The 14,092-nt window shown below is 33.4% G+C and overlaps 1 protein-coding gene and 2 long non-coding RNA genes across 6 annotated transcripts; 1 reads left to right on the forward strand and 2 right to left on the reverse strand.

Moving 5' to 3' along the window:
* The first annotated feature begins 1,444 nt into the window (after positions 1–1,444).
* Positions 1,445–4,274, forward strand: LOC129322019 (VAN3-binding protein-like). Its single transcript, XM_054968048.1, has 8 exons — positions 1,445–1,523; positions 1,764–1,861; positions 2,074–2,328; positions 2,437–2,833; positions 2,927–3,103; positions 3,242–3,291; positions 3,399–3,456; positions 3,605–4,274. Exons 1-8 carry the CDS (start codon positions 1,445–1,447, stop codon positions 3,841–3,843), a joined length of 1,353 nt encoding a protein of 450 aa, XP_054824023.1. The 3' UTR covers positions 3,844–4,274.
* A 1,649-nt stretch (positions 4,275–5,923) lies between these two features.
* On the reverse strand, positions 5,924–7,010 carry LOC129322929 (uncharacterized). Its single transcript, XR_008596308.1, has 2 exons — positions 6,286–7,010; positions 5,924–6,193 (listed from the first exon to the last, which is right to left on the reverse strand). It is a non-coding gene; the product is annotated as an uncharacterized LOC129322929 (long non-coding RNA).
* A 1,486-nt stretch (positions 7,011–8,496) lies between these two features.
* On the reverse strand, positions 8,497–12,166 carry LOC129322379 (uncharacterized). Of its 4 annotated transcripts, none has more exons than XR_008596258.1 (4): positions 11,866–12,166; positions 11,136–11,201; positions 9,369–9,439; positions 8,497–9,058 (listed from the first exon to the last, which is right to left on the reverse strand). It is a non-coding gene; the product is annotated as an uncharacterized LOC129322379 (long non-coding RNA). The 4 variants fall into 4 exon arrangements; XR_008596256.1 differs by having other exon boundaries at positions 9,369–10,588; positions 11,866–12,164; XR_008596257.1 differs by lacking the exon at positions 11,136–11,201 and having other exon boundaries at positions 9,369–10,588; positions 11,866–12,163.
* Between the last annotated feature and the right edge of the window lie 1,926 nt (positions 12,167–14,092).

Genomic DNA, 14,092 nt, shown 5'->3' on the forward strand with positions numbered 1-14,092 from the left:
ATTAGGTTCCGGATTACTACATCTTGTGTACCTGATTTAACTCTCTAAAGATTCAATGGGTCGCAGGAACTGTGCTACAAACATGGAATATGACCTCTACTGATAATCAATGGCTACACCTTCAATCCCTACAAATGGCGCAACACCACCCTAAAGGGTCCACTCCTTGATGGCCCTTTGAAATCCAATGCCTGTTACTATCATGAAAACAATTTATACCTTTGGGTAAGTTTTGCTTTTTGTATCCAGGAAAAAGAAAGACGACACGTTCATGGTCTAATGTAATATTCGTTCATCATGACATTAATTAATTGCATTCGGGCTGATATTTTTGCTAATGCTTTCTTTTTATTTCCTGTGTCTTATTTTAGCGAAATGGCTATTCAAACATAAATTGCACAGCCACGGGAATATGGGAAACAGCCAAGTTAGGAAGGGAAGGGGCTGCACTAAAAGTCGTCCATCCAGGATGACTAAAGCAATTGAATAAAAAATTTATTAAATACTTTGATTATTAATACTGTTACTTCCCATTTCCACGGGAAATGAGAAGTAAAGTTTTTGGTCATTTTTATAGGTTTTGTATTTTGTTGGAAGTACAAATTTACTCATGTCAATATTTATTTTGATTTCTTTAAAACTTTATTATTTATTTAGTATTATCATAACCTGAAACATCTCTTAAATGAAATTATAATAAAATTAAAGATTTTATCATAAAAACTAGATCATTAATTTTAATTATGTATTTAGAGAAGCCAATAATTATGCAAATTAACTTACCCATCAAGCGTCAAGCGACAATAACAACATCTTAATTTTTGATGACCCTTTGCTAGAATGTTACACTCTTATATGACTTGACTTGACCTAATTTTGTAGCATTATCACAACCCAGATCATTCCTTCAATGAAACTATAACGAAGATCAAAAACTTTATTATGAAGGATTAATCATCAATTTCAATCATGTCTTTTAAAAAAGCTAACAAGTATGTGAACTAGCTTATCCATCAAACATCAAACGACAATAATAACATTTTAATTTTTGATGGCCTTTTGTCAAAATATTACACTCTTATATGACTTGTCTTGACCTAATTTTGCACCATTTTTTGTGATCTTATATTAAAAATAAAAAATCATCCCACCGACCGGGGTGGTCCTGCACGCATTTTAATTTATTCAAATATAAAAATCGAACGAAAGTACGTACGTTGAACGCGAGATTCTTACGAAGACATCGAAGTATTCTCCCGCGAACCGTAAATTGATAATCTATAATTGTTAAAATGGTGTGCGCCCTACGCTAGAGGGCCTTGCATGAGCTTTACTTAGGAACCAGAACCCGGTTCTCCTGGATTGTGTTTGTTATATTTTTAGTTAATTAGGTTTTCGAGCTTCGTGAACTCCAGATTGTCTCCGATTCTTTTTTGTTTCTGTAATGAACTCGTGGTGGTTCAAAGCACTAGATTTCGATCCTCGTTCCTGTAATCTGTCTGGCCTCGCTGCTTCTGGGCCGTGTCTCTTGTATATATATTCAAGGCTGAAGTTGGTCGCAAAGTAGGTGACTCGGTCAAAAGCTTCTCTTGATTCATGAGGTTGTGAGCTCCGTAAAGCAGGTGTCTTTCTCTGTTTCTTTCTTTCTTTTGTTTTTTTTTTGTTTTGGTAGAATTGTTATAGAATAATCTGTCTTTTGCCATTTGGTATTTGCTAAAGGATCTCAACCCATTCTCAATTGGATTTTCTTTTTATTTTGTCAGATTATCAATTCCGTGACGATTTTTGGAAAGTTCAGACTCAGACACGGTCCGTCAAGGATAACGGAAGTACTTCATCTGGTATTGCTCTGGGAAAACTGGTACACTCAAATCGTCACAAAACGATAACTTTTGCTTTTGCAACTGATTGTATTCTAGATAATATGCTAACTGGCCTTATTTTCTGCTTTGTGGGTCTTACGTTGCGCGCCTAATGTAGCATTGCAGGCTTTTAAAAAAAGTGAGTGCGCGCGTGTCTCTATATAACGATCTCAAGTGACTGAACTGCTAGGAGCATTCAGAACTTGTCTGAAGCAAAAATGGAAGGCGATTTGTTTCCAACTTTGAAAATGGTTCCTGGTATGGGCTCGAGGATGTGGAGGAAAATAACGAATTCACACTAGTCTCTTCATTGCCAGCCATACCTCAGCCACCGACACCGCATGAGCCTATGGAATTCCTATCGAGGTCTTGGAGTCTCTCCGCTTCTGAAATCTCCAAGGCTCTCTCAGAAAAACAAAATAAGAAACCAGACACATTGCCACTAGCCATTTCAGCACCTCAACTAGTAAGCCATCATCATCCTAGTATATTAACACCCACTTAAATCCTTATTATTGATCATTTGTTGGCAGAATTATGTGCCAGCATTAACTCTTGATCTCTGCTTTTCCAGCCAGGGAAGGCTATAAGTTCTAATTCTCCTAATTGTCGAAGAATGAGCAGCATTGGTAAATGGTTCTACCAAAAGCATAGTAATAGTACTAATAATACTACGGCAACGAGAAAGAAAGACAGAGTACGTTTAGAGAATGCTCGTGTACATTCTGCTGTGTCCATTGCTGCACTAGCTTCAGCCTTGGCTGCTGTGGCGGCAGCCGAGAGCTCCAATGGCCCTCCTTCAAAATTAAACCTTGCTCTGGCTTCAGCCACTGAACTCTTAGCATCACACTGCATTGAAATGGCTGAATTAGCCGGAGCTGATCATGAGAAGGTGGCTTCTACGGTGAGGTCTGCGGTTGATATTCGAACCTCTGGTGATCTGATGACTCTAAGCGCTGCAGCCGCAACAGGTACTTGCTTACTTTGTCTCATAACATGGTTCTTATAGAAGCTATTCATCATTATTCATTCACTTATAGATTCTTCTTGGACTATGAAATTAGCTTTGCGGGGAGAAGCGGCTCTGAAAGCAAGATTGCCCAAGGAGGCAAAGAAGAATGCTTCCATTAGTCCCTATGATAGGGGAATAGCTGAAACGATCTTGCTTTCTGTTTTTGACACTCCAACGTGGGAACGTCCTCCTCCATGTGTGGGAGATTTATTGCTGCTTTCTCAAAAAGGTAATTGGCTTATTTCTATCATGTCGGATGGTCATGTTTCAAAGTACCACATATACACTTGATCATTCGTTGGGGTTCACTGTGTTGGATTGGCCTAGTCCTTAATTGATCGTTTCTAAGCCTGCCCTTTCATTTCAGGTGTTTTACAATGGAAGCATGTTACTGTCTACATCAACAAGAAATGTCAGGTATAACAAATTTATTTGTATGCTAACAAATGTTATGTGATGGTGGACTTTATCAGCAAGGCAACAGAGTTTATATGTATCTCAATTATCATTTCTTTTATTCTTAGGTCAAGATTAAGCTCAAAAGCAAGCATGTTGGAGGAGCCTTCTCCAAAAAGAAAAAATGTAAGCACGCTCATATTACTTGTTTTCCGACTATGCATTGCCATTACACACACACACACACACACACACAAAACTTCATCAAGAGATGTCTGTTTTCTGGTTTGGCGGCTGTGGATTCTGAAAGATCCCTTATCACATATCGTGCTAGGTGTGGTTTATGGAATTTGTGATAAAGATGCCGCGTGGCCGTATCAAAAGGAAAGGGAAGCATCGGAGGAGTTATATTTTGGCCTTAAAACAGGACAAGGTCTTCTAGAGTTCAAGTGCAAGAGTAAACTCCACAAGCAGCAATGGGTTGAAGGAATAGAGAGTCTGCTTCGTCAACCCAATTCCATTGAAGGAACGGAGCGTTCTCTGGAAAGTTTGAGCATCAGTAACAGCATATAATTTGTTCCGACGAAGTTTTCCCAAAGGCCTGTACTCACTATACATATGTCAGTTCTACGATATGATACAGCAATAAAGCAAATCCGACATCCAAATTTCATCTTCAGGACATTATCATCCAATTGTTGAATGGAGTATGTGTAAATAAGATAGAAAGATCTGAGATCATGCAATTTTCTGACGCATTTTAGCACTCTATTCTAGATCATAGCAGAGTTCAGAAGATTTCCTTTCGAAACGGTTTGATCAAGCATCAGGTAAAACACAAATGCAAGATAGAAACGAAGATGTAAGAATAAAAGCAGAAGTAAAAGGCATGAAACAGTGCGAGTTTGGAATTGTCCGTTGTATTTAAACATAGAAATATTCTTAAGCTATCTCACGTTTGTAATTCTTGTTTCTTTTATTTGTAAGAAAAATATGCTTTCTCATCCTGAACACCCGCAGTGACACTGGGCCTCAAGACAGTTCTTAACGTTACAAACGGAAGGACATCGGCCTGAGCAATCCTGATCAAACAGAACAAGTTGAATTTGGGGGAGGTTTGGTGGAACTATGCCCCGTGCCAAAAGGGCAAGCACATAAGCCTCTGAAGCATAGACTGGGCAATCCAAGGCAGTTCTTTTTGCAGCCGTCAGCACCGCATTGTTTTTGGCAATCTTCATCAATCTTGCAAGCTTGAGCTTCAGCTCCTAGCGTCCTTCGAAATGGTCCACCTGCGACCAAAAGTAGGGCATATTGATCTTTACAGATTCATTAAGAATGAAATAGAGAGGGATATGGACTAACTAGATGCGATGGTAAAGAAGAAAAATCAAGAAAGCCAACTTCCTTGAGGCTGCGTTCATGTCTTCCGATAACCGAAAGACCAATGGAAGATAGGCTCTAGCGCTTCAGACCCTCAGTTCACCACTCGAATTGACCAGTTGAACGTATGTAGCAGCGTACGCTAGATTTCAGTTATTATGCAAGCCTTAAATTTGGATTATAGGCTAGATTTGCCCGAGGAGTAAGTATTAAATAATTGAATGAATCTTCATGATTCGTTGAATGTCATTGACATTAAATTCATTGATATTAATGACCAGCATACACCTTTTTTGTTTTTTGGTTGAAAAAACGAGCGAACAATTGATAGGCTGGTGCCTTTAATGGCTCTAGATGGAGGCCCGTTGGCTTGATGCCGAGGACCTACTTTTTGATCTGTGCCCATTATAATCCAAGAAAAAAGGGGCATTTCTTAAAGGGGACTCTGACTCTGTACCAATTTTATTTTAAATTGGGACCAAAATATATTTTTTTACCTGAAGATCAAAACATTATGAAACTACATTGTATGATCATGATCAATAAATTGAAATTATGTGAGATATTATTTTTCACATTACTGATATGATAATAAATTCTAAAGTAAAATAAATTGTTGTGTAAATTTAAATAATATAAAAGAAACAATTTTTTAAAACAAAACATTTTTTATATTTTTAATTTGCTTGGGTTTGTATTTAAGCGCAAATACGGTTAACAAATTACGAAATAAAACAATTTTTAATTTTTTTTAATATAAGCAAGTTGTTTTTCTTATCAATCTTTCAGATATTAAAACATCTCTTGACTGATGAGTCTATTTTTTTTTTTTAAATGTTATGGTGATGATAAATAATTGGGTGATTAATTTCATCCACTGTCTGGCTCCAGTGCAATTTAATGTCGTCCCTATTAGGTTTACGACTAGGGCTAAAATATAAATTTATTTCTGAAGTTTTTGGAGGCACAATTAATATTTTAAAATATTTGAAAGCATAATTTTGCCCCGATATTTTTACTAAAGGTACAAATTTATTTTGATTGTTAAATAGCTTATTGGCACGTCATGTGAAAGTTTATGTGTGAGAAGTGAGGCCCATTTTTTATTCTTTTAATCAATTTTTTTTTCTTTTTGTTTTTTTTTTTTTTGGCTTCCTTCCTCCGTTACATTTACATGGTCCCAGTGTATGCCTGAAGCAATTGAACATACCAACAATAAAATGAACCTAGAAAAAATGAGATTTAATTTTGCTGCAAACCAAGAACAATCAAATAAACACATCAAAAATGAGATTTGATTTTGTTGCAAGCCAAGATTAATCAAATTTCGTGTTTGGCCAGTGATGTTGCTTCTCGACGACGAACTCAAGAAGCCAGAAATTTCAAACCTAATTGAGAAACTTCAAACCAGAAAGCTGCTTCACAACGAAGAACACCAGCCTGAAATCGATTTTCACTAACCGCTTGACTAGACTTCTTCGAGGTTTTCATCAATCTGAAATCAAATCTTCAGGGGCTCAACCCTGTTTTCTTGCTTCTTTTTCTTTTTTTCCGACATTTAGAAAAAAACAAAACAAGCTTAGATTCAAAATGGGAAATTTTTCCAGAAAAAACCCCAGAATCTAGAACGCGAACCTGGAGCTCATAATGACAAGCTCGAACCTGGAAGGTTGAGCGAGAATCGCATGTGAGGATGAATTCCTGAGATCGTCTTTCGCGCGATCCAGAAGCTTCTTGCGATCCTCGTAATCCCGATGGCAAGTTTGGTTTTGCATTTTTTTTTTTTTTTGACTTTAACTTGTTATCATCCCCCCCCCCAAAGGAACACCGTCGGGAACTGAGTCACATCTGATCCCTGTCCCTGTTCGTCGAAACCCATCAGAACACTTCACTTTTCTCTATCCCTCTCCCACCCTCTCTGAAACCCTCGAATTCAAAGACAACCATGACTAAGTAGAGAAGGAGGAAGAGGGAAGATGATCTTTCCGATCTCGGAGCCATGGGGGTTTCGAACGAGTTTGCGTCCTGATGTTGGACTTGCTGATCTTGAGGATGGTGATCAGACGCCCGGGTTTGTTGAGGAGTCAAAGAGTAGGGGTGAAAAATAAAGAATTTCCAGGTGAGGAAATGATTTAACCCACAAAAATGAGGTGGAAGCCAAATATACATGCCAAGTAAGTATAGTTGGTCAAATGATGGTTTAAAATTTATTAATCTGGAGTAAATTTATACAGTTTTTAAAAATATATGGGTGAATTATATTTTAAATAATTGCACTTCTAAAACAAATTTCAGGAGCGTATTTGTACTTTTAAATCTCATCATTAGGGAAAGTTATATTTGCATTCCATAATTTTTTATTTATATAGTTGAAGACTTGATTTCTTATATAATTAAATAGTTTTACATGCATTGTACAAGTTAAAATTAAATAATTTAAAATAAATATTATCAACATCATTGATATCAATGCATTTAAGATAGTTAAATTTTTTATTCAATTATTATTTTTTTCTTGAACATTTCATTTGTATACTTTTTATTTTTATTTTTTTAGTTTATGGTAAGTTATAGATAAAGTTTGAAAATGTTAAATTTTTTATGATTCCGTCATACATGATTGAGTTATGAAATTTTTTTGATAAATATCCTACATTTGAAATGATTCATTTTTTTTAAATATATTGTTAAGTTCATTCTTTAATTTCATTTTAAAAAAAAATTCTATCTTGATGTTATAAAATGTATTATTTGATGAAGCTTTATATAAAGAATTGGCTTTTAATAAAATTCAAATAAGGAGATTGGTTAGATAGCATATTTTTACAATAAATTATTTCCATAAATAATACATAACATGAAAAAAAAAATTATTCAACTTTGATATAAAATATTCTGTTTTTTTCCTCATGCAACATTCTAAATTTTTGTTTATAAACTACATTTGTCATAGATGTTAAATACCTAAATTTACAATCATGAATAAAAAGCTTGAAGCCATATTTTGACCTAACTCCAGATAAAGCAACATACAATTTGTCATAAGTAAAAATTGGTTTTGGAAAATAAACTTCTCAGTCATTCAAGCAAACAAATTTGCAAAACTAAAAGCAACGATCCCATCAATAATTAGAAACATAGACATTAACTGAAAAACAACATATTTACAAGCTTGAAATCACGCCAATGCCAATGAACTGATACACCTAATCAACAAATACCCATGCTCAATTCAATAATTGCTTTTATTTCAATTGCAATTATGTTAAAAATGTGAAAGTTGAATGAGTGTTTAATCTTGGCCTAAGTGAATTTCTGAGACATTTCAATTGCAAGAATGGCTTTGAATTAGTCCATGTGCCGCTCCAGTTCTTTCTACTTTTATGTATGAAGTCTGAGCAATAATTACGTCGCTTCACATTGTAATATTACTCCCTCCTTTGGGTTGAAAGCAAACAAAGTGAGTCATAATATTTATTACTCTATTGTAACATGAGGTATAATTTTTGTTTGAACATAAAGCTTATATAGATTGTGTATGGACCGTTTCTAGTTAATTTTAGTTTGCCTCTCTCAGGTATAATAAATTTGTTGACCCCTTGAAGATTTAAGCCCTAATGAAGTGTGAAATTGATACATGACAAAGCTCTAATTATATATAGACTTGATCATAACTTATCTAACTGCTAAAGATTAAAATTTTATGATGAAATGGAGAGATATATATATATATATATATATTACACCGTAAAAGAATAATCGTACATGCCATCATACATGATGGATAATACAATGAAAAAGAATGAAAGAATTTAAGCCGAATTAGAGGAATTCAAGGGAAGCCAATGAAAAAGACTATATCATTTCATCACATAAGTACCTGACAATATCAAAATCTAAAAACTAACAGATTTTCCCAAATAAGTAGAGAAGATTTCTCTTGCCTTGTATGTCCCATCTAAAAAGTCTCTTTATCAAAGGAAACTGGGCTGTTCTTGCTTATTCTAACAACATCACAAGAAACAAATCCTACTATTTATATGTGCAAAAGATTGAGAACTTGGATAACAAACTCACCAAGTAACCCCTAAAAGCAACTTGGATTTTGATGGCTACAGAATTTTCATTCACTGATAAAGCATTCTTCTTCTTCTTCTTCACCACCACCTGCCATTGTTGTTTCTTTAAATGAAGCATAAATTGGAGTTAATTTCTAAATCTTTAGCTTACCATATGTCCGTTCCCTTCTCTTCTTCTTTTGGTTAAAAAACAAAAGATACTATCACTTCATAACATAAATACATAAAGCAAGATAAAACATAAATATTTGAGTACTTACTTAAAGAAACCACCCCTAACATTGCAAGCAACATTTCTTGCAACACAAGACAGGGACAACATTACTTGCCTACAAAACACAAATAAGTTAGATGAGTTTAGGTAAAAAGGAAAAACAAAAGAATATTCATTGCCATTAAATATCCGAATAAAGATGAGGCAATTTACTTTAACTTAAGGTGCATCGTATGGAGCAAATGTAGGGACAACTTGCACATGAGGAAAAAAAAATTAAAGTTGTTTCTTTAGGCGAAGCAGAAGTTAGAGTTAATCTCTTAATCTTTAGCCTGCCATATATCCATTCCCTTCTCTTCTTTTTCTAGTTAAAAATAGAAGATCGTATCATTTCTTAACATAAAGATAAAAATTTGAGTTCTTACTTAAAGAAACCACCCCCAACATTGCAAACAACATTTCTTGCAACACATAAGACAGGGACAGCATTGCTTGCCTACAAAACACAAATAGGTTAGATGAGTTTAGGTTAAAAAAGAAAACAAAAGAATATCATTGCCATTAAATATCCAAATAATGATGAGCCAATTTACTTCAACTCGAGGTGTATTATATGGGGCAAGTGTAGGGATAACATGCACACGAGGAAAAGAAATTAGAGTTGTTTCTTTGGATGAAGTAAAAGTTGGAGTTTATCTCTTAATCTTTAGCCTACCATATATCCATTCCCTTCTCTTCTTCTTTTAGTTAAAAAAGAAAAGATCGTATCACTTCATAATACAAATTACATAACTATATCAAAATCTAAACAATAACAAATTTTCCCGAAGAAGCAAAGAAGATTTTCCCACTTAGGGACGAAAATAAGTGAATCTATATAATTTATTTTCCTTCTTTTAGACAAGCCAGATAAAACATAAAGATTTGAATTCTTACTTAAAGAAACCACCCTTAACATTGTAAGCAACATTTCTTGCAACATATGAAATAGGGACAACATTGCTTGCCAACAAACACTAATATGTTAAATAAGTCTAGGTTAAAAAAGAAAATAGAAGAATATCATTGCCATTAAATATTTAAATAAAGATGAGCTAATTTACTTCAGCTCGAGGTGCATAGTATGGGAGCAAATGCATGGACAATATGCACACGAGGTTGATCTTTCTCCTCCCACACTTTCAAGCGATCATCAATTACCAATGCCATTCTGGGATGGCAAAAGTGTAACACCCTCAAATTTACAAACCGATTTTTTGCAAATTATTAATTCAACAACTCATTTTTTTTTTATTTTTTTTTATTGAACCCTTATCATGGTAGAAAAATTTCTACCATGATACATCGAAGACAATATACCACAAGTTTTAAAATATCTCAAAAAGCAATTAGAACTATGAGGGACAGACATGATCCTCATAGCATGTTATTCAAATCAGATCATAAATCAAGAGGGACAGACATAATCCTCTTGGTCATATAAATACTTTTAATAAAAAGGATTAGAGTTTACATGCTTCACAAAGAAGATATGTCCTAAGTTGGCACAAGATACATTGTATAATCTAAAATAAGAGGCAACGTAAAAGATGGTGTCTCATACACCACAGTTGCACCACTGGTGCTTTCTCGGCCGGACTCACTCCTGTAAAAATATTAATCACAGGGAATGAGACTTAAAAGTCCCAGTAACCAAAAATTAATATGTAATGATGCATGCGGATGTAACTAATCATGCGATTGCTAAGTGGGCACACAAAACATTTAACCGAACAATACTTTCAAACAAACCGAACAATATTTAATTGTATGACTACACCTTATATCCTCTTTTCACCATGCTCGGACGCCAAATTATCTGGTCAAAGGTGAGTTGGACCAAGCGACACGCCACTCATTGGGTCCAATGAGGGCTTACCACGTGGTAATAATTAACCGAACAGAAATTTCCATTAACACCATATATTAAAATACCCTGACAAGTCATGCATCATTCAAATATCCAAACAAAAATATATCCGAATAATAATATCTCATCATGATAAACAAAAATAAATTTTTAACCCACTTGGCAATGATTTCACAGAAGTATATAACAGTATTTATTTTCAATAATTCATAATTTTTCCAAACAATAAAACAACACATAACCATTCACAAACACACTATCACAACACATTAATAATGGTTACCTTGTGTTTTGAATAACAAGTTTCCCTTCACAACTCCTTTTTCACCACTATCTTTGTCAATATAATCTACATAATTATTTCACAATACTATATATTAATTTTACATTAAAATAAATAACTCTAATTTAAAGAGTTAGAAAGTCTTAGATCTATAATCCATATTAATACTAATTTAAGATTTATGCCTCATTTAACTTCCCAAATTCTTTTCTAAAATTCTCGTACCCTAATAAACTATTTTTTTATCCTCAATTCACTTCTAGTATCACAATTTCATCCTTCTATATTCTAAAAATTCGTCCAAAAATAAATTAAAAATTTTAGAATTATCCTAAAGCCTCAAATCACCTTTCTATAACCTCAAAAATACCTATTCATACTTAAATAAATATTTAATAATCATAGGTTTATCCCTACATCTCAGATTCCACATAAATTCAACCATATAGATCTAGATTTTAACTCAAAAATTCTTAAACATGAGTTTCAACCTCAAAAAAAATATTCTATAATATTTATTATATCCCTAAGAGTTTTAACCTATATTTTTAATCTATCATATCATCAGATTAACTATCCTATAGAAAAATCTTAATCAGAATATTTACTCTATCCTACAAAATAATCATATCACTAGAAAGCTAATATTATTTAGAAAATAACTATAAAATTAATTTTTTAATTAAATATATTTTTAAATGCTAATCTAAACAGGAAAGTTAGAACATACCTGAAAAAAAAGAAAATAATCCCCCCTTGCAAGAAGACGCCGAGCAACGTGAGAGGAAGAGAGAAAAATAATATAAAAATAGGATTGTGGGTCCCAAAATTATATTAAAAAAAACTATAGGTTTGAATTTAATTATTCAAACCTTTGGGCCATTACTTGCAATTTTCACAAATTACATCTTAGGCCCTTAATTGCAATTTTCACAAATTGCAATAAATAATTCCTTATGCTTCCTCCACAATGCACCTCCTCTTTTTATACATGAGGAGGTGCCTTTCATTCTCACATCTAATCGATGTGGGACTAAACCCCCTCCCCCCCCCCCCTTTTTTTTTTACTTTTTTTCTTTTCTTTTCTTTTTAACTCTCACACACACATTAATAATAATTTTTTTTAAAATCTTAAAATTATATCTTAACAAAATATTTCTTATATAATTTTAAACTTAAGTTTTTAATTCATAATTAAATGCCTACCCATATTATTATTTTCAAATAACCTCAAATAATATAAATTCCTATTATTATCATCATTTTTTAAAAAAAACTTAAATTTTATAAATTTTTTTATCTAAAAATTAGGATGTTACAAAAAGCCATCTTGAAAAACATTGAACAGTGACTTCTTCCAACTTATTAAAATATTTTTTGACCAAAAAAACCTATTGAAATATATTCAAACACTAAAGAAGCATTAAAACAAATGAAATGGTGCCAACGAAAACAAACAGTCTGCACATTTGGGTGTAGGCAAATCATATAACAATATCTCTAACATATTCAAATGTATAGAATCTCATTTAAAAAGTAAAATGAATAAATTGAAAGTACATGCTACTTACCAGATCAAGTTGGTAACTTTTTCTAGATGCATAGGTGAAGTTGATAACTTTTTCTTCCCAATATGAAAATGAATACCACGCGTTGTGCATTAAGATAGAAGAATGATTAATATGAGTTCTAACACCAATTCCCATAACTTGATTACCATTGCCACTATTTAAATTAACATAAAGCAAATTGTGAAATTTAAAAAAAGAATGATGAATTCAGAATGAGATAGAAAAAGTGGTAGAGTAGTACCCGAGCCTAACAATGTTAGAGATCAGTGTCATTAAAACTCGAGATGACCTTGGCAACATAGTAGATATACATGTGTTGGGAACAAAAACTCCCTCTCTCTTTAGGTATTGGAAATGCAAATATTACCGCTTCGGTGTTGTAATTTATTAATGCTCCCATGGAAAGAAGAAAGAACACAAAAATAAATAAAAATGAAATAATAAACTAAGTCTGGTCAACCAACCTAAAACAATGGAGATATGATTAAGACCAAGCACAACAGAGACCCCACTATTGGACGAAATCAATTTGGTTTTACAATGAAGGAGGTTTTGTCTTGATGCGGTCAGCAAATGCCCTTATAAGAGAATTTTTTGTGCTGATAGAGAAAATGAAGGAAATAGAAAGAGATGATCACACTCTCACCATTACAAATAGTGGCTTTCCCTAGAGGAAGAAAGAGAGTTTGAAGAAAACCAATGATGATGATGATGATAGTAAGCACATTGATGAAGCTGATGATGACAGAAGACATGAGAGAAGTGTTGCTGTTGAATCTGATAGAGTTGAAGAGAACTGGCGGGTAGAAACTTGATAGCATTGATGCCCATGAGTTGTTGGAAGAAAAAATCGTGATGGACATGGCAAGCTTAGGTTTGCACTTGATTCTTCCATGGGATTGAGAATGCGATAAACTAATCCCAACACCATTTTCCACGCTTATTTAAAGAGGATTAATTTAAATATTGAATTTTAAGAAGAGAGTTTTGAGAAATACAGTGGCTATATGCATCAGAAGCAGAGGTGTACTCTCTCATCATTAGTATTGCTGGACTTGAGAATATACATTGAAAAAATGTTTAATAAATGGGAATTTAAAAAAAGAAAATCTGACCAATAGAAACACTTCTATCAAAATGGGAAGAGATAGTAGAATACATTTCATGCAATGAAGACATTAGACTTAAAACAATTGACTAATGAGAAGACAATAAACATTATAATAAAATTGAACCACCAATCAAAGTCCATCATTTTCTGCCCAATCAGAAAGTTCTACGAGTTTGGTTAAGGTATATTGATGATGGTGATTGATTATAAGAAAAAAAATATCCATAAATAAAGTCACTCTTTGATTTTTTTCCCCTTTTAACCTGAAATCTTAT

This window comes from Prosopis cineraria, unplaced genomic scaffold (assembly GCF_029017545.1).
Source record: "Prosopis cineraria cultivar Desert tree isolate PC_DT_omini unplaced genomic scaffold, ASM2901754v1 PC10, whole genome shotgun sequence".
Lineage (NCBI taxonomy): Eukaryota > Viridiplantae > Streptophyta > Magnoliopsida > Fabales > Fabaceae > Prosopis > Prosopis cineraria.

Coding starts and splice junctions, on each gene's coding strand:
- LOC129322019 (XM_054968048.1), top strand. CDS start 1,445: ATGAACTCGTGGTGGTTCAAAGCACTAGATTTCGATCCTCGTTCCTGT. Junction 1,524..1,763: donor CCTCGCTGCTTCTGGGCCGT/GTCTCTTGTATA, acceptor TTATTTTGTCAG/ATTATCAATTCCGTGACGAT. Junction 2,329..2,436: donor CCATTTCAGCACCTCAACTA/GTAAGCCATCAT, acceptor CTGCTTTTCCAG/CCAGGGAAGGCTATAAGTTC.